Source organism: Chlorocebus sabaeus, chromosome 16, assembly GCF_047675955.1.
Source record: "Chlorocebus sabaeus isolate Y175 chromosome 16, mChlSab1.0.hap1, whole genome shotgun sequence".
NCBI lineage: Eukaryota > Metazoa > Chordata > Mammalia > Primates > Cercopithecidae > Chlorocebus > Chlorocebus sabaeus.
In genome coordinates this window covers 18,254,723-18,276,198 of record NC_132919.1, presented here as the reverse complement: position 1 = coordinate 18,276,198, position 21,476 = coordinate 18,254,723, and the positions used below count along the sequence as shown (strand labels likewise).

At 49.4% G+C, this 21,476-nt stretch overlaps 1 protein-coding gene across 1 annotated transcript in view; it reads left to right on the top strand.

Moving 5' to 3' along the window:
* The window catches only part of TOP3A (DNA topoisomerase III alpha), a 39,252-nt gene extending 18,724 nt beyond the window's left edge, over positions 1–20,528 (top strand). The window contains exons 10-19 of the mRNA XM_008010581.3: positions 3–85; positions 1,207–1,414; positions 3,280–3,465; positions 3,621–3,750; positions 8,288–8,401; positions 8,501–8,666; positions 10,921–11,064; positions 13,097–13,219; positions 16,095–16,777; positions 19,771–20,528. Of these exons, the coding sequence (XP_008008772.2) occupies positions 3–85; positions 1,207–1,414; positions 3,280–3,465; positions 3,621–3,750; positions 8,288–8,401; positions 8,501–8,666; positions 10,921–11,064; positions 13,097–13,219; positions 16,095–16,777; positions 19,771–19,946 (2,013 nt within the window). The 3' untranslated portion in view covers positions 19,947–20,528. The remainder of the gene's footprint in view (positions 1–2; positions 86–1,206; positions 1,415–3,279; positions 3,466–3,620; positions 3,751–8,287; positions 8,402–8,500; positions 8,667–10,920; positions 11,065–13,096; positions 13,220–16,094; positions 16,778–19,770) is intronic.
* Positions 20,529–21,476: the final 948 nt, after the last annotated feature.

The window sequence follows — 21,476 nt, the reverse complement described above, 5'->3', positions numbered from 1 at the left end:
AGGAGCTTGAGAAGCTGGCTTCTCGAAAGTTGAGAATAAATGCTAAAGAAACCATGAGGATTGCTGAGAAGCTCTACACTCAAGGGTAAATATTCTGGATTTGGGAGTAGAATTTGAACCGTCTTTATCAGGATGAAATATTTTAGAAATAGAGTTTATGGGTCAGGCGTGGTTGCTCACGCCTGTAATCCCAGCACTTTGGGAGGCCAAGGCAGGCAGATCATGAGGTCAAGAGATCAAGACCATCCTGGCCAACATGGTGAAACCCCGTCTCTACTAAAAATACAAAAATTAACTGGGCGTGGTGTGGTGTTGCGTGCCTGTAGTCCCGGCTACTGGGGAGGTGGAGGCAGGAGAATCATTTAACCCAGGAGGCGGAGGTTGCAGTGAGCTGAGATTGCACCACTGCACTCCAGCCTGGGTGACAGAGCGAGACTCCATCTCTGGGAGAAAACAAAAATTACAAATAGAGACTGGGTATGCTGGGTCACACCTGAAATCCAAGCACTTTAGGAGGCCTAGGCAGGAAGATCGCTTGAGCTCAGGAGTTCGAGACCAACTTGGGCAACATAGCAAAACCCTGTCTCTACAAAAAAGAAAAATTAGGCATTGTGCCACACACTTATAGTCCTATCTGTTCAGGAGGCTGAGGCAGGAGGATTACTTTAGCTTGGGAGACGGAGGCCACAGTGAGCCAAGATCACGCTGCTATACTTCAGCCTGGGCACCACAACAAGACTATCTCAAAAAGAAAAAATGAAAAACAAATAGAGTCCACGTTACAGTTTTATTGGACAGCATTATTTGTATACTCTAAGAAAAGTCTCGAAGCACATGCTGGTGGAACTTGTCAGGGGGCTCAGTGAGGCTCATGTGCTGCATCAGGGTTGGTCTGTCAGACTGACCCTCAGAGTGGCCAGTGACAAGCCCCAGGCTCTGAGGCTGCTGGCCTTTATCCTGTGCTGTGCTTCCCCTTTTGTTTCTCCTTTGGCTTCTTTGAGTGTCCTAGCAGGAGAGCCAGCTGCTTTTCACCCCATGAGTAGGTGCATCTCATCTCAGAACTTTTCTGAATCAGGTAACCCAGGTTGCCTTCAGTTGAGTTGGCTACATCAGATGAATGTTTGTAGGTGTTAGTGGGTGCTTTCAGTTGTTTAATGACCAATCAGAGAGCCTAGCAATTTCTTTTTCTGTTTGCCTTGGTTTTAGGTACATCAGCTATCCCCGAACAGAAACAAACATTTTTCCCAGAGACTTAAACCTGACGGTGTTGGTGGAACAGCAGACCCCCGATCCACGCTGGGGGGCCTTTGCCCAGAGCATTCTAGAGCGGGGTGGTCCCACCCCACGCAATGGGAACAAGTCTGACCAAGCTCACCCTCCCATTCACCCCACCAAATACACCAACAGCTTACAGGTTGGTTTCTCTGAATGTGCTGCCTGCTGGAACCCAGAGGGAAGTGCTGGGGGTTGGTAGTAAGATTTGAATTTACTCTGTGGGCTGTGATTGTAAAAACAAGTGATCTTGAGATCTCTCTCATTTCGCTTGCTTTGATGAAAGACCGCTTCACCCTTCCCCGTGATGGCCCCCCGTCTTAATCCAGCCCCACCTCCCCACTCTCCGTCAGCTCCCGCTGCTTCCCTGCTAGTCCTTCATAGGCAACCTAGGTACCTCTCCTCCCCACACCACTGTGTAGACCCCTAGCCGCACTGTGAGCCTTGTGGCCTTCCCAGTCCCTGGAACTAGAGAATTCTATCCATCCTCCCAAGGCTGGCGCAGTTTTGGTTGCCTCCTGAAACTTTGCTGCCACCCCAGTCGTGCCACCCGACGTCATTGCAGTTTCCCACTCAGCTCTTCTTGTCTGTCTCAGTCATTTCTTCAGCCAGGGGCAGACTGCAGGCACAGGAGCCATTAGGCTTGTTTACATCTGTAGGCTTCTCACAAAGCTGGGGAAATCTTAGTCTTTTGTTCTTCTCCTCCTTCTTTTAATAACATATATTCTTTCTGATTTTAAAAATATGGCCAGGCGCAGTGGCTTATGCCTGTAATCCCAACACTTTAGAAGGACACGGCGGGTGGATCACGAGGTTGGGAAATTGAGACCATCTTGGCCAACATAGTGAAAACCTGTCTCTACTAAAAATACAAAAATTAGTTGGGCGTGGTGGCGTGTGCCTATAGTCCCAGCTCTCAGGACGCTGAGGCAGAAGAATCACTTGAATCCGGGACACGGAGGTTGCAGTAAACTGAGATTGCACCGCTGCGCTCCAACCTGATGACAGAGTGAGACTCTGAAAAAAAAAATTAGGCCAGGCGCGGTGGCTCAAGCCTGTAATCCCAGCACTTTGGAAGGCCAAGACGGATCATGAGGTCAGGAGATCGAGACCATCCTGGCTAACACGGTGAAACCCCGTCTCTACTAGAAAATACAAAAAACTAGCCGGGCACAGTGGCGGGCGCCTGTAGTCCCAGCTACTCGGGAGGCTGAGGCAGGAGAATGGCGTAAACCTGGGAGGCGGAGCTTGCAGTGAGCTGAGATCTGGCCACTGCACCCCAGCCCGGGCGACAGAGCAAGACTCCGTCTCAAAAAAAAAAAAAAAATTACATGTTCATTTTAGACAATTTAAGAAATACGAAAGATTATAAGGGAGGAAAAATTGCCTATTAAGCATGATATTTAACAATTGCAAAGATGTGCCATAATTTATTTTGCCAAATCTGTTTTTTATGTTTTTGATACTATAGTTAATATTTGTAGACAAATATTTTTGTGGTTCTCCAGTTACTTCCTTTGAAGAGATCCGTAGAAGGGGAATTATTGGATATGTGTATAAATGTCTCATTTTGATAGAGTGAGACTCACTAAATCATTGATTACCTAATTTAAAATTACCCTGGCAAATTACTGCTTAAACATGTGCATGAAGTTGGGCTAAGGCCACCAGGTGCAGTGTTGCTCTGTCTCTTATATTTGAGGAGTCTCTTGCCAACTTCTTATGCTTTCATCTTGTTTTCTGCTTAGATTGGGTTTACATCAAAGAACCACTCTGAAGGGGAAGATTACTCCCTTGCTTATCTTTGCCAGATTTGAGTTGTGAAAATGTCAACCTAAACCTATTCTCTCCCCAGGACTTATTTGCCTGGCACTCCATGTTAGTGCAGGGCCTGAGGAGCAGTGTGGCCTCTTCTGTGCTGGACATTTGGCTAAGGCTACCAGCGATGCTCCTGTCCTTGAGAGGTGATATTCTAGGGGGAGTTTCAAACTCCTCGTTTCTTCCTAGGGAGACGAACAGCGACTGTACGAGTTTATTGTTCGCCATTTCCTGGCCTGCTGCTCCCAGGATGCTCAGGGGCAGGAGACCACAGTGGAGATCGACATCGCTCAGGAACGCTTTGTGGCCCACGGCCTCGTGATTCTGGCCCGAAACTATCTGGATGTGTATCCATATGATCACTGGAGTGACAAGGTGATCAAGAGTGGTCCCCAGGGAGAGGGAGGACAGTTGTGTTGCGAGTCCTGAGTTCTCTAGTGGAGCAGGACCGTGTTCCTTGAAATGAGGTTATTTTTTGCCTGAGTGTGATAATGGAATCATCTGACTGCTGCACCTGCTGCTCCCTGTAGATCCTCCCTGTCTATGAGCGAGGCTCCCGCTTTCAGCCCAGCACCGTGGAGATGGTGGATGGGGAGACCAGCCCGCCCAAGCTGCTCACCGAGGCCGACCTCATTGCCCTCATGGAGAAGCACGGCATTGGTCAGTGGCTCCTCTGGTTAACTCACATCTCTTGAGCACTTACCGTGTACCAGGCACAGGTTTCCTCTAGTCTTCAAACCATTGTCTAATGCAGCTGCTGTATCTTTATCCCCATTTTATGATTGAAATAAGGCTCAGAGAGGTTAAGAACTTACCTAAGTTCACAAAGTGTGTGTTATTAAAACCTGGTCTGAATACCTCCACAGTCAGTGCTCTTAAACCATGCACTGTGCTGTGCACGTAGTAAGAGACTTTTCCCATGGCTTTGAGGGCCCAACTGGGAGCACCCGTTGGCCACATGAGGATTTGTTCTTTTGAATAAGAACAGCATGTAAGGAACCAACAATTAAAACTTAGGACAGTCATCATAAAATCTGTTTTCATTTTGAAGTGTCAGATCTGGCTCCTCCTTCCCATGTGGAGTATTGGGTGAGGGTGGCAGCTGTCTCTACAGGCCTGCACCCACACTGCTCGGTCAGGCTGCTCACGCTGGCCTCATGTATGTGCCAGGACCCTGCTGTTAGCTATGGGTGACTGGATTCTTAGCCTGTTGTTAAAGCATTTCCCATAATTGCTTAGGAATCAGAAACTAGGTTTTAATAAAACACTGGGCCAGAATTGTGTTATTCCCAATAAGTCCCATGGCTCAAGCTTTGCAGATAGGTCCTTGTAACTAATCTGCTGTCCCCTCCATTCGTTTTTCTCAAGGCTCTCAAGGGCTTTCTCTGGCAAGCCTAGTCCAGGAATACCAGCAGCACAGTGGAGGGGAAGCAGAGCTCTCTGGGCATGTGTTACATAAGCAGCTGCCTCACCCACAAAGGGAGTTTCTTAGGCCTGTGGCTTAGGAAGCAGTGCTCCAACGTGGAGTCCTTGACCATCACTAGGACATCCAGAAACCCTGCAGGTTTAGGTAAAATTAGTAGAGGTTCACCCATCATGATTTATTTGATAAAAATGTATGAGGGCTGGATGCGGTGGCTCACACCTGTAATCCCAGCATTTTGGGAGACCAAGATGGGTGAATCACTTGAGCCCAGGAGTTCAAGACCAGCTTGGGCAACACGGTAAAACCCCATCTTGCTGGGCGTGGTGGCTTACACCTGTAATCCCAACACTTTGGGTGGCTGAAGTGGTTGGATCACCTGAGGAAGGGAGTTTAAGACCACCAGCCTGACCGACGTAGTGAAACTCTTGTCTCTACTAAAAATACAAAAATTAGCCAGGCATGGTGAAGCTACTTGGGAGGCTGAGACAGGAGAATCGCATGAACTCGGGAGGTGGAGGATGCAGTGAGCCAAGATCGCACCACTGCACTCCAGCCTGGGTGACAGAGTGAGACTCCATCTCAAAAAAATAAACCATCTTGGCTGGGTGCGATGGCTCAAGCCTGTAATCCCAGCACTTTGGGAGGCCGAGACAGGCGGATCTGAGGTCAGGAGATTGAGACCATCCTGGCTAACACGGTGAAACCCCGTCTCTACTAAAAAATACAGAAAACTAGCCAGGTGAAGTGGCGGGCACCTGTAGTCCCAGCTACTCGGGAGGCTGAGGCAGGAGAATAGTGTAAACCCGGGAGGCGGAGCTTGCAGTGAGCTGAGATCACGCCACTGCATTCTAGCCTGGAGGACAGAGTGAGACTCCGTCTCAAAAATTTAAAAAAAAACCATCTCTACAAAAAATTAGGTGCATGCCTATAGGTAGGGAGGCTGAAGTGGGAGGATCACTTGAGCCTGGGAGGCAGAGAGTGAGGTACACTGAGATTGAGCCACTGCACTCCAGCCTGGGCAACAGAGCGAGACCCTGTCTCAAAAAAAAAAATAAAACATGAGGCCCACAATAGTGAGCGCTTGGACTAAGCACCAGAGACACAAAGAGGAATAAGACCTCATTTTTTAACTTCTCAATCTAACAGAAGAACCAAACCAACACATTGAATACAATGTAATGGGTTCTGCAGGGAGTAGGCAGGGAAGCAAATGTCATGGGTAGGCTGGCGTTTGAGCTGGACCAAAACTTCATAGTAAGACTGCTGGATCAACGAAGGGCAGCCCAGTGCAGGGCAGGGCTTAGGAAGGCACAGGAGCAGGAAAGCAAAAGCCTGCTGTAGCTGGATTGGGGGTGGTGGCCATAGAAGGTGTCTGGAAAGATGATCCAAGCCTGACTTTACAGGGCCTTGGCTTGCCCAGTTGAAGGGCTTAGATGGTGATACGTGGTCAGCAGGGAGTCTTCTAGGATTTCTAAGTAAAGGAACCACAGAGAGGTACACTTAAATAAAAAAAAACAAAATATTTTTAAAAGATTATTAACAGACTGGGCATTGTGTCTCACACCTATAATCCCAGCACTTTGGGAGGCCAAGGCAGGGGGTCAGGAGTTCAAGAGCAGCCTGGACAATGTGGTGAAACCCCATCTCTACTAAAAATACAAAAAATTGATGGGTATGATAACTGACGCCTGTAATCCTAGCTACCCAGGAGGCTGAGGCAGGAGAATTGCTTGAACCTGTGAGGCGGAGGTTGCAGTGTGCCAAGTTTGCGCCACTGCACTTCAGCCTTGGTGACAGAGAGAGACTCTGTCATACACACAAAAAAGATTATTAACAGTCTTATTTATATACCGTACAGTTCATCTCTTTCAAATGTATAATTACATTTTTTAGCATATTTACAAAGTTGTGCAGCTATCACCATAGTCAGGTTTTTGGGTTTTTTTGTTTGTTTGTTTGTTTGTGATGAAGTTTTACTCTTATTGCTCCAGCCGGAGTGCAGTGGTGCAGTCTCGGCTCACTGCAACTTCTGCCACCCGGGTTCAGGCGATTCTCCTGCCTCAGCCTCCCCAGTAGCTAGGATTACAGGCACGCACCACCACACCCATCTAATTTTTGTTATTTTTAGTAGAGACAGGGTTTCACCATGTTGGCCAGGTTTGCCTACTTTAGTTATTTCCTATAAAGAGCCAGGCACAGTGGCTCACACCTGTAATCCAGCACTTTGGGAGGCCAACGTGGCAGATCACTGGAAGTCAGGAGTTCGAGACCAACTTCGCCAACATGGTGAAACACTGTCTCTACTAAAAATGAAAAAATTAGCTGGGCTTGGTGGCAGGTGCCTGTAATCCCAACTACTCAGGAGGCTGAGGCAAGATAATCGCTTGAACCCGGAAGACGGAGGTTGCAGTTGATGGACACTTGAGTTGTTTCTAGTCTTTGGCTATTATAAATAATCCTGCTGTGAACAGTTTTGTACAAGGTTTTGTGTGGACATGTGTTTTCATTTCTCTTGGGTAGACTTAGGAGTGGGGTTGCTGGTTTACATGGTAACTCTACATTTAACATTTTTAGGAACCACTACACATTTTTTTTTTTTTTTTCCTGAAGTGGCTGTACCATTTTTTGTTTCCACCAGCAAGGCACTAGGATTCCGGTTCATCCACATCCTTACTTAGTATTATCTCTCTTTTTGATTTTGCCGGTAGGTGTGAACTGCTATTTCATTGTTTTGTTTTTTGTGTGTATGTTTTTGTTTTTTTTAGAGGCGGAGTCTCACTCTCGCCCAGGCTGGAGTACTGTGGCACAATCTCGGCTCACTGCAAGCTCCACCTCCTGGGTTCACACCATTCTCCTGCCTCAGCCTCCGGAGTAGCTGGGACTACAGGCGCCCGCCACCACGCCAGGCTAATTTTTTTTTTTTTTTTTTTTTTTTTTTTTTTTTTGGTATTTTTAGTAGAGATGGGGTTTCACCATGTTAGCCAGGATGGTCTTGATCTCCTGACCTTGTGATCTGCCCGCCTCAGCCTCCCAAAGTGCTGGGATTATAGGCATGAGCCACTGCACCCACACCCGGCCCTTTTTTTTTTTTTTTTTTTTTTTAAAGACAGAGTCTCACTCTGTCACCCAGGCTGGAGTACAATGGCGCCTTGCAGCCTCTGCCTCCTGGGTTCAAGTGATTCTCCTGCCTCAGCCTCCTGAGCAGCTGGGACTACAGGCGCATGCTGCCACACCCAGCTAATTTTTGTATTTTTGATAGAGATGGGGTTTCACCATGTTGGCCAGGCTGTTCTCGAACTCCTGACGTCAGGTGATCTGCCCACTTTGGCCTCCCAAAGTGCTGCAATTACAGGCATGAGCCACTGCTCCCAGCCTTCACTGCAGTTTTAATTTGCATTTTCTTCATGGCAGAGCTACATTTTGAAAGATCCCTTTAGCCACAGCTTAAAGAATAGTTAGGGTAGAGGAAGAGACTAGAAATAGGGACACAAGCTGCAACTGTGGCTTGGACACATGGGGAGGAGAATTTTTAAAAGGAGCTTTGAAGCTGGAATTGACAGCTTTCCTGAGTAATGGGATGTGAGGGAGCAAGAGAGTTGAGGTTGCCATTGCGATTTCTTGAATGAGCTATATGGGAATGAAGTGAAGGCATCTTACCTATATAGGCTGTCCCGGCAAAGGAGGGGTTCCGGAGTGAGCAAGGTGCCCATGCGCCACCCAGGTGGAGCTATTGTCTGTATTACCTCAGAATAACCAGCAAATGGCTTCCAGGTACGGATGCCACTCATGCGGAGCACATCGAGACCATCAAAGCCCGGATGTACGTGGGACTCACCCCAGACAAGCGGTTCCTCCCTGGGCACCTGGGCATGGGACTTGTGGAAGGTAAGGGAGGACAGAGCTTGCAGTGGGTAGTGGGGGGTGTCGCTCAAGTCCCTGAGGGTCTCAGGTGGGCCCTCACTGAGCTCGACTCTTTCCCTGCAGGTTATGATTCCATGGGTTATGAAATGTCTAAGCCTGACCTCCGGGCTGAGCTGGAAGCTGATCTGAAGCTGATCTGTGATGGCAAGAAGGACAAATTTGTGGTTCTAAGGCAGCAAGTGCAGAAATACAAGCAAGTTTTCATCGAAGCAGTGGCTAAAGCAAAGAAGTGAGTCCTTAAAAGAAATAGAGACGGGGTCTTACTATGTTGCCCAGGCTGGTCTTGAACTCCTGGCCTCAAGAGATCTTCCCACCTCAGCCTCCCAAAGTGCAGGGATTACAGGCGTGAGCCACTGCATCTGGGCCAGTCAGAGTTCGTAACCCTGCCAGATTCATCCTCACCACTGGCCTCCTGGCCTAGGGGTTTTCCACATACCCCTTTCTTTGGACTTTCTTCTCCGGTTCCTTTACAACTCTCCACAGAGCTTTGTCATTATAGAAACAGTAATCGGAACAGTCTCCTCCAGTTATTCTGAACTATTAGCTTTATAAATACCATTCTCTTGATTTTAATTATCTTTTTTTTTTTTTTTTTGCTTTCATTACATGACAAATTAATTATGTTGAGTTAGGCAACAAAGTCTTTTAAATCAGTAAACCCAAGTGCTGGAGTGTGATCCATTTATTTTCTGGAGCATTTAGAGGTGGATATTTAGCAAGCAGCATGTATGTATTTTGTTAGAAATGATGTGTTTTCTACCTGTGATACTATGATTTATAATAAGATATATATATTTGGACTTCATTTTCCGATACTCTTGGAATTTTTTAAGTGCTGTGTCTGTTGTATACGAATGAGATGACTAGTGGCTGAGGGCTCCTGGGTAGCCTCGGGATCGGTCTGGTTGTCAGGGAACCAACCCTGTGATTAGAAGGTTGGTACTTTGAGTGCCACCCCTACCTCAGGAAGAGCAGAGGGGCTGGAAGTTGAGTTGATCACACGTGGCCAGTGATTTGTCAATCATGCCTAAGTAATAAATCCTCCATAAAATCCCCAAACAAGGGCTGGGCACGATGGTTCATGCCTGTAATCCCAGCACTTTGGGAGGCTGAGGCGGGCAGATCACGAGGTCAGGAGTTCAAGACCAGCCTGGCCAACATAGTGAAACCCCGTCTCTGCTAAAAAAAAAAAAAAAAAAATACAAAAATTAGCCGGGCATGGTGGTGCGTGCCTGTAGTCCCAGCTACTCTTGAGGCTGAGGCAGGAGAATTGCTTGAACCTGGAAGTTGGAGGTTGCAGTGAGCCGAGATTACACCAGTGCAGCCCAGCTTGGGCAACAGAGTGAGACTTAAAAAAACAAAACAAAAAAAACACCCAAACAGTTGGGTTTGGGGCACATCCAAATAGCTGAACAGGTAAAGATTCCTAGAGGGTGCGTGTTTGGGAGAGGGCATGGAAGCTACTCCTTCCCCACATCCCTTGCTCTGTGAGCCACTCTGTTGAGTTATTCAAACCAAGGAGGGGGTCTGAGGAACCCCAGGTTACAACCAGTCAGTCAGAAGCACAGGTCACACCCTGGGATTTGTGACTGACATCTGAGGGGATTGGGGGGAGCAGTCTTCTGGGACTGAGCCCTTAACTGTCAGATGGATCTCCAGGTGCATAGTGTCAGAATTGAATTGAATTAGAGGATGTCCAACTGGTGTCTGGTGGGAGAGTTGCTTGGTGTGTGGGGAAAACTCCCACACATCTGGTGTCTGCTGCGTGTTGTGAGACTGTAATAGAAAGTAACAGTTTTTGTTATTTCCTATTCTTCAGACTACCGCATGCTAGTTGTGAAAAGGCAGGCATGAGCTAGTTTAAACTTAATGCAGACAGACACTCCTGGTCTGTACATGGACCCTGTGCAGTTTTACTTTTTTGTTTGTTTGTTTGTTTTTATTTGAGATGGAGTTTCGCTCTTGTTGCCCAGGCTGGGGTGCAATGGTGTGATCTCGGCTCACCGCAACCTCTGCCTCCTGGGTTCAAGCAATTCTGCCTCAGCTTCCTGAGTAGCTTGGATTACAGGCATGCACTACCACGCCTGGCTGATTTGGTATTTTTAGTAGAGATGAGGTTTCACCATGTTGGTCAGGCTGGTCTTGAACTCCCAACCTCAGGTGATCCACCCGCCTCAGCCTCCCAGAGTGCTGGGATTACAGGCGTGAGCCACCACGTCCGGCCCAGTTTTACTTTTTAATGTGGGCTGGTGACAAGCAGAAGCATCTGCCTATATCTGGACTCTCCTCCCAGGAGTTGGTTTGGCACCAGGGCCCATGGTGAGCTTAGTCTTCTCTGTTTGCCATCTGTTCTCTGCAGGAGGCCTGCAGCTCACTGACTAGCTGGTTCCCAAGGTCACGCCTGTTGTGTGCACATAAGAGTGTTGTAGGTGCCTTTGCAGCGATTGCCGGCTGATGGGTGTCTGTCTTTGCCTTTTCTTCAGATTGGATGAGGCCTTGGCCCAGTACTTTGGGAATGGGACAGAGTTGGCCCAGCAAGAAGAGATCTACCCAGCCATGCCAGAGCCCATCAGGAAGTGCCCACAGTGCAACAAGGACATGGTCCTCAAGACCAAGAAGAACGGCGGGTCAGTGCGTCGCCTTCTGCCCCCACCTCTGCTCCCTAGCACCTGCAGTGTCAGCCACAGCTCGAAAGGCCCTGCCATTTCACTCCATGGAATCTTTCAAGGCAGGCCTGTGGTTGCCAACCTGCAGGCAAGGTGTTGACCTAGAAGCATGGCAGGATGGGATCAGGCCTTTGAGGTGTAAAGCACTATGGCAATTCAGAGCAGGTGGACAACCGAGTGATAGTGGGGTTTTTTTGTCCCCTGTGGGTAGGACATCGTATACCCAATGTGTAACACATGGAAGAGCATGAGCTTCAGATCTAGGTAGGTCTGGGTTCAAATGCCACTTCTGCCGCATATAAGCGGTGTGGCCTGAAGCAAGTTACTTACCTGCTCTGAGCCCCAATTTCTTTTGTAAAACAAGGTCAGTACTCACAAGACTGTGTTAAGGGTGAGGATTTGGTGAAAACAGTCAGGACTATATATATAGCACATTGCCTGATGTGTTGTAGATACTCAGCAGATACTACTTTTCTTCTCTCCTAGTTTTAGTTCTGAATGGGGCCTGAAAATCTACTTTAAATATAGTAGATCCAAGTGGGCAATTTAGCCTCACATCAGGTTGTTCAAGCCAGTGACTGGCCACTGGACGAAGTTCACAGGGAAAGACGTGCTGGAGGGATGGCGGCCATCATCAGGTGCCGTCCCTCACTGGCGTGATGCAGGGTGGTGCTCTGTAAGCATTACCTCATCCCATTCTCATAACTACCCTGCAAGGCAGGGATTTTTATGCAGCTTAGAGGGCTGAGGTGCTTGCTTGGAGTCAAGCAGCCGTGGTGGGCAGCAAAGGCAGAGTTTGAAACCAGGTTTACACCGCCTTTCTCCCTCCTGTCTGACCCACCTGGGGCTGCTGCGGTCCTTGCTGCTGAATAAGAAAGGAGGTTTCTTGACTCCTCACCTCTAGCCATCATTAATCTGGCTGGCCCAAGTGAAGAGAAGGCCACCTACGCTCTCAGAAACACGAGGTCTAAGGGCCAGACCTGGAAGCAGGTGTCAGGGCTCACGTCACTCACAGACAGAAGCCAGTGCCACTCTAGGCTTAGCCCAATGACTGAATGGGCCTATATTTCAGCACTTAATAAATGACGTTGATGGGTTTTCCTTACCATCCATAGGTTATTGGATTAGTACTCATTGGAATATAAGGACAGAGAATAACTACTTTTGTTTTAGCTCTGAATTCTCCACTTCTCTGAATTGGAGAATTATTATTCTTTTGTTCTTCTGTTATTCTTTTGTAATGCTTCTCTGAGTTACTCCAGAAGGTCAGGAGATTATCTTGTGGGATTTGCCACTCCAGGGTTTATCTGATAATTTCCATTTCTGAGATTGTAAATTTCTTATTTAAATGATTGGAGTTCAGGGCTTTTTTTTCTTCATAGTGTACCCAGGCACACTCATGAGGAATTTGTAAATCACATGCATATTGGCTAGTCAAACCCTAATGTTTCATGACTGCAAGGTGTTGAAAAACATTGGCCAGGAGAGACAGGGATGGGATGGATTGGGTAGTGGGTGGGGTGTAGATGTTGCGGGTGAGGCTCTGTCACAAACAGATGGGTTTCCATTCCTGGCTCCCGTCTCCACACGCATGCGTGTTTCTGGGCAGGTTTCCAGCCCACATCAAGCCACCGTTTACTCACATGCAAACTGAGGGGCTCCCTGACACTCCCTGACACTGCCCAGACTTGGCACGAGGCAGAAAGGCAAGAATGTGTGAGTGCACAGCACAGAGCCCCTGGCGTCACCTTGGTTGGTTGTCAGTTTTCTAAATAGAAAGCAGGGTCAGCAATAGCTGCTTTGTGCTTTTGGGATGTGAGAAGGCTCATTTTCCCCAATCAATTCAATATGAGTGCTTGTGTATCCAGTTAAGTGTCATCCAGAAAAGGGAATGTTGTCCTCGGTCAGCTGAGAAAGGGCTGCCTTAGCTGATGGCCAACAGCTGAGGGCGTCCCCTGCACTCCTACCATCTGACATGGCACGTTGTCCCCAGGTTCTACCTCAGCTGCATGGGTTTCCCGGAGTGTCGCTCAGCCATGTGGCTTCCTGACTCGGTGCTGGAGGCCAGCAGGGACAGCAGCGTGTGTCCAGTTTGTCAGCCACATCCTGTGTACAGGTGAGCTGGGCACTTGAGTCAGGCGCCTCCTCTGGAGTGTGTACACCACGGCGCCCATCTTTCCCTTGCTCCTGTCAGAACCCAGAGAGGAGTGTCGGGGATTCCACTCAGGCCCTGCAGGGGTGTAGCTGTGTTCTGCAGCAGCCAGGTAGGCAGGCCTGATCCGGTTCTGTTGTGTTCCACGCTGTCACTGCTTTGGCAGGTATGACCCTGTTTGGAGTAGGCCATGGGCAGAGAACCATGAAGGCCTGTTTCCCTGCCCTCTCCATATAGATCATTGTTACACAAGGCTTAGGAAATTATTTGCATATTGAATACAACATCCAAGCTTAGGCTACATAGCAAGACCCCATCTCTAAAAAGAAAAAAAAATTTTTTTTTTTTTTTTAAGACAGAGTCTCACTGGGTTGCCCAGGCTGGAGTGCAGTGGTGCAATCTTGGCTCACTGCAACCTCCGCCTTCTGGGTTCAAACAATTCTCCTGCCTCAGCGTCCTGAGTAGCTGGGATTACAGGCATGTACCACTATCCCTGGCTACTTTTTGTATTTTTAGTAGAGACAGGGTTTCACTGTGTTGGCCAGGCTGGTCTCGAACCCCTGGCCTCAAGTGATCCACTCACCTCGGCCTCCCAAAATGCTGGGATTATAGGTATAAGCCACTGTGCCTGGCCAAAAAATTTTTTAAATTAGCCAGATGTGGTGACATATGCCTATAGGCCCAGCTGCTCAGGAGGCTGAGGCAGGAGGATCGCTTGATCCCAGAGGTCTAGGCTGTGATGAGCCATGATTTCACCACTGCTCTCCAACCTGGATGACAGAGCCAGACCTGTCTCTAGAAATAAATGAATAGCCTGGGCGCAGTGGCTCAGGCCTATAATCCCAGCACTTTGGGAGGCCAAGACGGGCAGATCACGAGGTCAGGAGATCGAGACCATCCTGGCTAATACGGTGAAACCCCGTCTCTACTAAAAATACAAAAAGCCAGGCGTGGTGGCAGGCACCTGTAGTCTCAGCTACTCAGGAGGCTGAGGCAGGAGAATGGCATGGACCTGGGAGGCGGAGTTTACAGTGAGCCCAGGTCGCACCACTGCACTCCAGCCTAGGTGACAGAGCGAGACTCCATCTCCAAAAAAAAAGAAATAAATGAATAAATAAATTACTTAAGTTCCTCTAGAAAGTGCACAGCCCTAGTACAAGACAGTAGTTCTCAAACCTCTTGGTCACCAGTCCCGTAACACTCTGAAAGATCATTGAGGAGACCAGAGAGCTTTTGTTGTTGGCGGTTGATCAGTATGTACCATATGTGAAATTAAAGTGGAAAACACCTTTTAAAATATTCAGTAATTTGGCCAGGCACGGTAGCTCACGCCTGTAATCCCAGCATTTTGGGAGGCTGAGGCGGGCGGATCACAAGGTCAAGAGATCAAGACCATCCTGGCCAGCATGGTGAAATCCTGTCTCTACTAAAAGTAGAAAAAATTAGCTGGGCGTGGTGGCGTGCGCCTGTAGTCCCAGCTACTTGGGAGGCTGAGGCAGGAGAATCGCTTGAACCCGGGAAGTGAGGGTTGCAGTGAGCTGAGATCACGCCACTGCACTCCAGCTTGGGCAACAGAGTGAGATGTCTCAAAAAAAAAAAAAAAAATTAATGATTTATTTCTAGTAAATGCATTGCATACTACCGTAAATACCGTGTTTTTTAGGATAATAAAATACTTGTTTTCCAAAGCAAAATAACAATGACATGAATGACATTGTTTTACATTTTGCAATTTGTATGTCTGGCTTAATAGAAGAGAGCTAGATTCCCATATCTACTTCTGCAGTCAGTCTGCTGAGTCATTGCATGTGCTGGCACCTCTGGGAGACTCCATTGTATACACATGGAAGAATAAGAGCAAAATAGACATAACCGCTTAGAATTTTTTTTTTTTTTTTTTTTTTTGAGACAGAGTCTTGCTGTGTCGCCAGGCTGGAGTGCAGTGGCACAATCTCGGCTCACTGCAACCTCCAACTCCCAGGTTCCAGAGGTTCTCCTGCCTCAGCCTCCTGAGTAGCTGGGACTACAGGCACGTGCCACCACGCCCAGCTAATTATTGTATTTTTAGTAGAGATGGGGTTTCACCATATTGCTCAGGATGGTCTCAATCTCTTGACCTCGTGATCCACCTGCCTCGGCCTCCCAAAGTGCTGGGATTATAGGCATGAGCCACCATGCCCGGCCTTAGAATTATTATAAAAATTTGTGTGTGTGTGACAGAGTCTTCACTGTGTCACCCAGGCTGGAGTGTTGTGGCACAATTTCAGCTCACTGCAACCTCCACCGCCCGGATTCAAGCGATTCTCCTGTCTCAGCCTCTCAAGTAGCTGGGACTACAGACACATGCCAGCATGCCCAGCTAATTTTTTTAGTATTTTTAGTAGAGACAGGGTTTCACCATGGTGGTCAGGCTGGTCTCGAACTCCTGACCTCAAATGATCCACCCGCCTCCGCCTCCCAAAGTGCTGGGATTACGGGCATGAGCCACCACGCCCGGCCTATAAAATAGTTTTGCATTCTCCTTGAAAGGGCTCAGGCACCCTGGAACCACACTTGGAGAACTGCTGATATAGAGACATGGAACTTCTCAGAGGTGTTTTTATTTTAGTGAATTACTGGGATCTCAGATTTCATCTGCACTGCTTCCCACTGTCCACTCCTGTGATGACTGGCAAGGGCTTGTAGTGGGCTGACGGAGGGCCTCACAGGGGACTTGCGTGGGCTTCCTGATGCATAAGGAATGGTGGAGAGAGGCCTAGGGCTAAAGCAGCCCTCAGTGGACTAAGGAGAAGCTGGCACCTGGTTGTTAATGTTTTTTCCCATCTTCTGGCCTCACTAGGTTGAAGTTAAAGTTTAAGCGCGGTAGCCTTCCCCCGACCATGCCTCTGGAGTTTGTTTGCTGCATCGGTGGATGCGACGAGACCCTGAGGGAGATCCTGGACCTGAGATTTTCACGGGGCCCCCCCAGGGCTATCCAGCCCTCTGGTCACCTGCAGGCTAGCCAGTCTCTGAACAGGATGGACAATAGCCAGCACCCCCAGCCTGCTGACAGCAGACAGACTGGGCCCTCAAAGGCTCTGGCCCGTACCCTCCCACCACCCACGGCTGCTGGTGAAAGCAATTCTGTGACCTGCAACTGTGGCCAGGAGGCTGTGCTGCTTACTGTCCGTAAGGAGGGCCCCAACCAGGGCCGGCAATTCTTTAAGTGTAACGGGGGTAGCTGCAACTTCTTCCTGTGGGCAGACAGCCCCAATCAGGGAGCAGGAGAGCCTCCAGCCTCGGCATATAGACCCCTAGGCGGCTCCCTGGGACGCCCACCAGGCCCAGGGATCCACCTGGGTGGGTTTGGCAACCCTGGTGATGGCAGTGGTACTGGCACATCCTGCCTGTGCAGCCAGCCCGCTGTCACACGGACTGTACAGAAGGATGGGCCCAACAAGGGGCGCCAGTTCCACACGTGTGCCAAGCCGAGAGAGCAGCAGTGTGGCTTCTTCCAGTGGGTCGATGAGAACACCGCTCCAGGTGAGGCAGGGAGGGGCATGGGAATCCCTGCCATGGGTTTTCAGGTATCTACCTCAGAGAAGACTGGGGACAGCAGAAAGAAGGCAAGGCAGGGTCATGGTGGGATTGGGAGGGGCACCTGGGCTGCCTCGCACCTCTGTTTCCTCACTTGATCACTTTCAGCAAGGTGATGATTGTACAGTCCTCATTCCAGATTAAAGGGTAGCTACCAGTAATGGTGTCATTCGCCCTATGCCTGGCACTATGCTAAGTATACTTCCTATGCATCTTCCGTCCTCATCGGGTAAGCATTATGATCACAATTTTACTTATAAGTGAGAAAGGTGAGACCCAGACACATGAAGTGGGCGTTGCTCAGGGTCCCATAGCAACAGACACCAGAATGAGGATATAGGCCTTCCCAATGGCCCTGTGCCCTTGCAGCTGTCGTGACCCTTGGCAGACCATAAGCATCAGCCTCATTTCTTTTTTTTTTTTTTTTGAGACTGTTTTGCTCTTGTTGCCCAGGCTGGAGTGCAATGGTGCGATCTTGGCTCACTGCAACTTCCACCTCCTGGGTTCAAGTGATTCTCCTGCCTCAGCCTCCCACGTAGCTGGGATTACAGGCATGCACCACCACGCACAGCTAATTTTGTATTTTTAGTAGAGACATGGGTTTCACTATGTTGGTCAGGCTGGTCTCGAACTCCTGACCTCAGGTTATCTGCCTGTCTTGGCCTCCCAAAGTGCGGGGATTACAGGCGTGAGCCACCATGCCCGGCCCAGCCTCATTTCTTCAGATAAAGACACCAACCCCGATGATATTTAGGAACCTGCCCAGGGTGACACAGCTTGGGCCAATGTCTGGGAACTGGGTGTCATGAGAAGTGGCACCTAGACATTGCATCAAGTTAAGTGGTGTAGGTGGAGGCATTTTGAATGGTTCCTCCTGCTCCAGTGCACAGCAGAGCTTAATTAAGTAGCTGAGAATGACCCAAAGGCCTAGTGGGAGCTTTGGAGTTGGGCGAATCTGGTTCCAAAGCTCAGCAGTATAACCTTGAACAAATGACTTAGCCTCTCTGCCTCAAGTTTGCTCAACAAGATGGCTCCTGCCTACATTCATAGGGTTCCTGTTTTAGAAAGGAGTTTAGTCTCAGACTATGATTCTTACACATGTGTCACCAGCCCGGCATGCACAGAAAGAACCCAGAGGCTTGGTAAAAACTGTGGGACTTGGAACTGGCTACCAGTGCCAGTGGGGCCCAGAGATGGCCATTGCAGTGAGAGGCCCACATTTGAAGTGAGATGCAGTCTGGCCTTTTGTCTCCCCACTTGGAAGGACATGGTATCTGACCCCCAGACTGGCTGGCTGACTGTCCTGGGTAAATGGGCAGCTGGTCTGGAAAGGCCCATTGAGGGACAGGAAGGGATCCAGAGCTGGACTTCCCTGCATGAAGGTGGGTCGCAGGTTGCTGGTCACAGGCTGCTTGTGTTTCCCACCCCACCACACAGATCAGCTTGCTTGGGTTTCTGCCTCTGTAAAAGGCTCGGCACGAAGTGATGCCAGTGTCCACTCACCAAGTGAGTGTGGGATGATGTCTCCAGGAGCTTAGGATTCTTGAGGGAGAGGTGTCAGGTAACATAAGGCAGCAGGCATATCACACCTCAACCTTACAGAGTTGGACACAGTGTGAAGGGAGGCTGGCTGGTGGGGTGTACGTGGCTGTGTAAAAGTTGATTCAGCCGGCCGGGTACAGTGGCTCACACCAGTAATCTAAGCACTTTTGGGAGGCCGAGGCAGGCAGATCATGAGGTCAGGAGATTGAGACCATCCTGGGTAACACGGTGAAACCCTGTCTCTATTAAAAATACGAAAAATTAGCCAGGCATGGTGGTGGGTCCCTGTAGCCCCAGCTACTCGGGAGGCTGAGGCAGGACCATGGCGTGACCCCAGAAGGCGGAGCTTACAGTGAGCCGAGATTGTGCCACTGCACTCTAGCCTGGGCGACCAGAGCCAGACTCCGTCCCAAAAAAAAAAGTTGATTCATCCATATCATCTGCTGCTACATTTTTTATTTTTTTATTTTTTTATTTTTATTTTATTTTTTTTTTTTTTTTAATTTTTTTTTTTTCTGAGGCGGAGTTTCGCTCTGTCGCCCAGGCTGGAGTGCAGTGGCCGGATCTCAGCTCACTGCAAGCTCCGCCTCCCGGGTTCACGCCATTCTCCTGCCTCAGCCTCCCGAGTAGCTGGGACTACAGGCGCCCGCCACCTCGCCCGGCTAGATTTTTGTATTTTTTAGTAGAGACGGGGTTTCACCGGGTTAGCCAGGATGGTCTTGATCTCCTGACCTCGTGATCCGCCCGTCTCGGCCTCCCAAAGTGCTGGGATTACAGGCTTGAGCCACCGCGCCCGGCCTTTTTATTTTTTTTTGAGACAGGGTCTCGCTCTATTGCCCAGGCTGGAGTGCAGTGGTGTGATCACAGCTCACTGCAGCCTCCCAGGCTCAGGCATCCTCCCACCTCAGCCTCCCAAGTAGCTGTGACCACAGGCATGCACCATACCTGGCTAATTTTTACTTTTTTTTTTTTTTTTTTGAGACGGAGTCCGCTCTGTCCCCCAGGCTGGAGTACAGTGGCCAGATCTCAGCTCACTGCAAGCTCCACCTCCCGGGTTCACGCCATTCTCCTGCCTCAGCCTCCTGAGTAGCTGGGACTACAGGCGCCCACCACCGCGCCCAGCTAGTGGTTTTTTTTTGTATTTTTTGGTAGAGACGGAGTTTCACCATGTTAGCCAGGATGGTCTCGATCTCCTGACCTCGTGATCCGCCCGTCTACATTTTTTTAGTGAGGGTTTCGCCATGTTGCCCAGGCTGATCTTGAACTCCTGGGCTCAAGCAATCCTCCTGCCTCGGCTTCCTAAAGTGCTGGGATTACAGGCATGAGCCACTGTGTTCAGGATTTGCCACTTCTGCATGTCAGTTCTAACCTCAGTCCTCCCCTGACTCTCCCCACAGGGACTTCTGGAGCCTCCTGGACAGGAGACAGAGGAAGAATCCTGGGGTCGGAAGCCAGAAGCAAAAGGCCCCGGGCCAGTTCCTCAGACACGGGGTCCACAGCAAAGAAACCCCGGAAATGCAGCCTTTGCCACCAAACTGGACACACCCGTCCTTTTTGTCCTCAGAACAGATGAGCTCAGGGTAGGGTCGAGAGCGCCACTTTCTCAGACCTGTCTCCTTTGTGTTGGGAAATGAGTTAACCAGGACCAAGTGGCCATTTAGTGTCCTGGAAACTTGGAGGACAGTGTTGGCCTTTGGAGTCGGGCCTTTTTGTGTTAAGGGGCACAAGGTCCAGACCACTGTGGAGCAGGCCAGCTCTGTTGGACAGTGGCCCTCTTCCCAAGCCTCAGAAGTGACCATAGCCACTGCTGAAAAGTCACGCAGCTGCTCCCTCGGACCCCCCAAGGGTGGTTGCTGTTAGCAGAGGATTGGTGCAGTCCTAGCTGAAGCCCACTGTGTGCCAAAGGAAGAAGCTCCCAGGACTGCTTCCTTCACCTCCAGAAAGCCCCAGGTGAGCCAGCAGCACTCGTGGGGCAGGCCATGTCCAAGCTGCCCAGGGCTTCTCTCATAGATGTCCTGAGAAGGACGGTGTAATACAAGAAAGTGGCTGTGGTAACACTGATCCTGCAGAAGAAGCTTCATTCCCTCTTTAGTTAAGCCAGGACACCCAGAATTCATTGCCTTAATAAAGAACCCAGGCTGGGTGCAGTGGCTTACGCCTGTAATCTCAGTGCTTTGGGAGGCTGAGGTGGGTGGATTGCCTGAGCTCAGGAGTTGGAGACCAGCCTGGGCAACACAGTGAAGCCCTGTCTCTCCTAAAATACAAAAAATCAGCCAGGCGTGGCGGTATGCGCCTGTAGACCCGGCTACTCAGGAGGCTGAGGCAGGAGAATTGCTTGAACCCAGGAGGCAGAGGTTACAGTTAGCCGATATTGTGTCACTGGACTCCAGCCTGGGTGACAGAGCGAGACGCAGTCTCAAAAAAAATTTAAAAATTAAAAAAAAAATAAAAGAATCCAACCCCAACGGGGCGTGGAGGCTCACACCTAATCCAGCACTTAGGGAAGTCAAGGCTGGAGGATTGCTTGAGGTCGGGAGTTGAAGACCAGACTGGGCAACATAGTTAGACCTTGTCTCTATTATTATTATTATTTTTTTTTTTTTTTTTTGAGACGGAGTCTTGCTCTGTAGCCCGGGCTGGACTGCAGTGGCCGGATCTCAGCTCACTGCAAGCTCCGCCTCCCGGGTTTACGCCATTCTCCTGCCTCAGCCTCCGGAGTAGCTGGAACTACAGGCGCCCGCCACCTCGCCCGGCTAGTTTTTTGTATTTTTAGTAGAGACGGGGTTTCACCGTGTTAGCCAGGATGGTCTCGATCTCCTGACCTCGTGATCCGCCCGTCTCGGCCTCCCAAAGTGCTGGGATTACAGGCTTGAGCCACCGCGCCCGGCCACCTTGTCTCTATTATTAAAGATACAGCCAAGCACAGTTGTACACGCCTTTAGTCCCAGCTGCTCAGGAGGCTAAAGTGGGAGGATCCTTTGAACCCACGAGTTTGAGGCTGCAGCAAGCCATGATCACACCACTGCACTCCAGCCTGGGTGACAGAGCAAGACCCTGTCTCTCAAACTTTTTGTTTTAAATAAATAATCCAACCTTTTTTTAC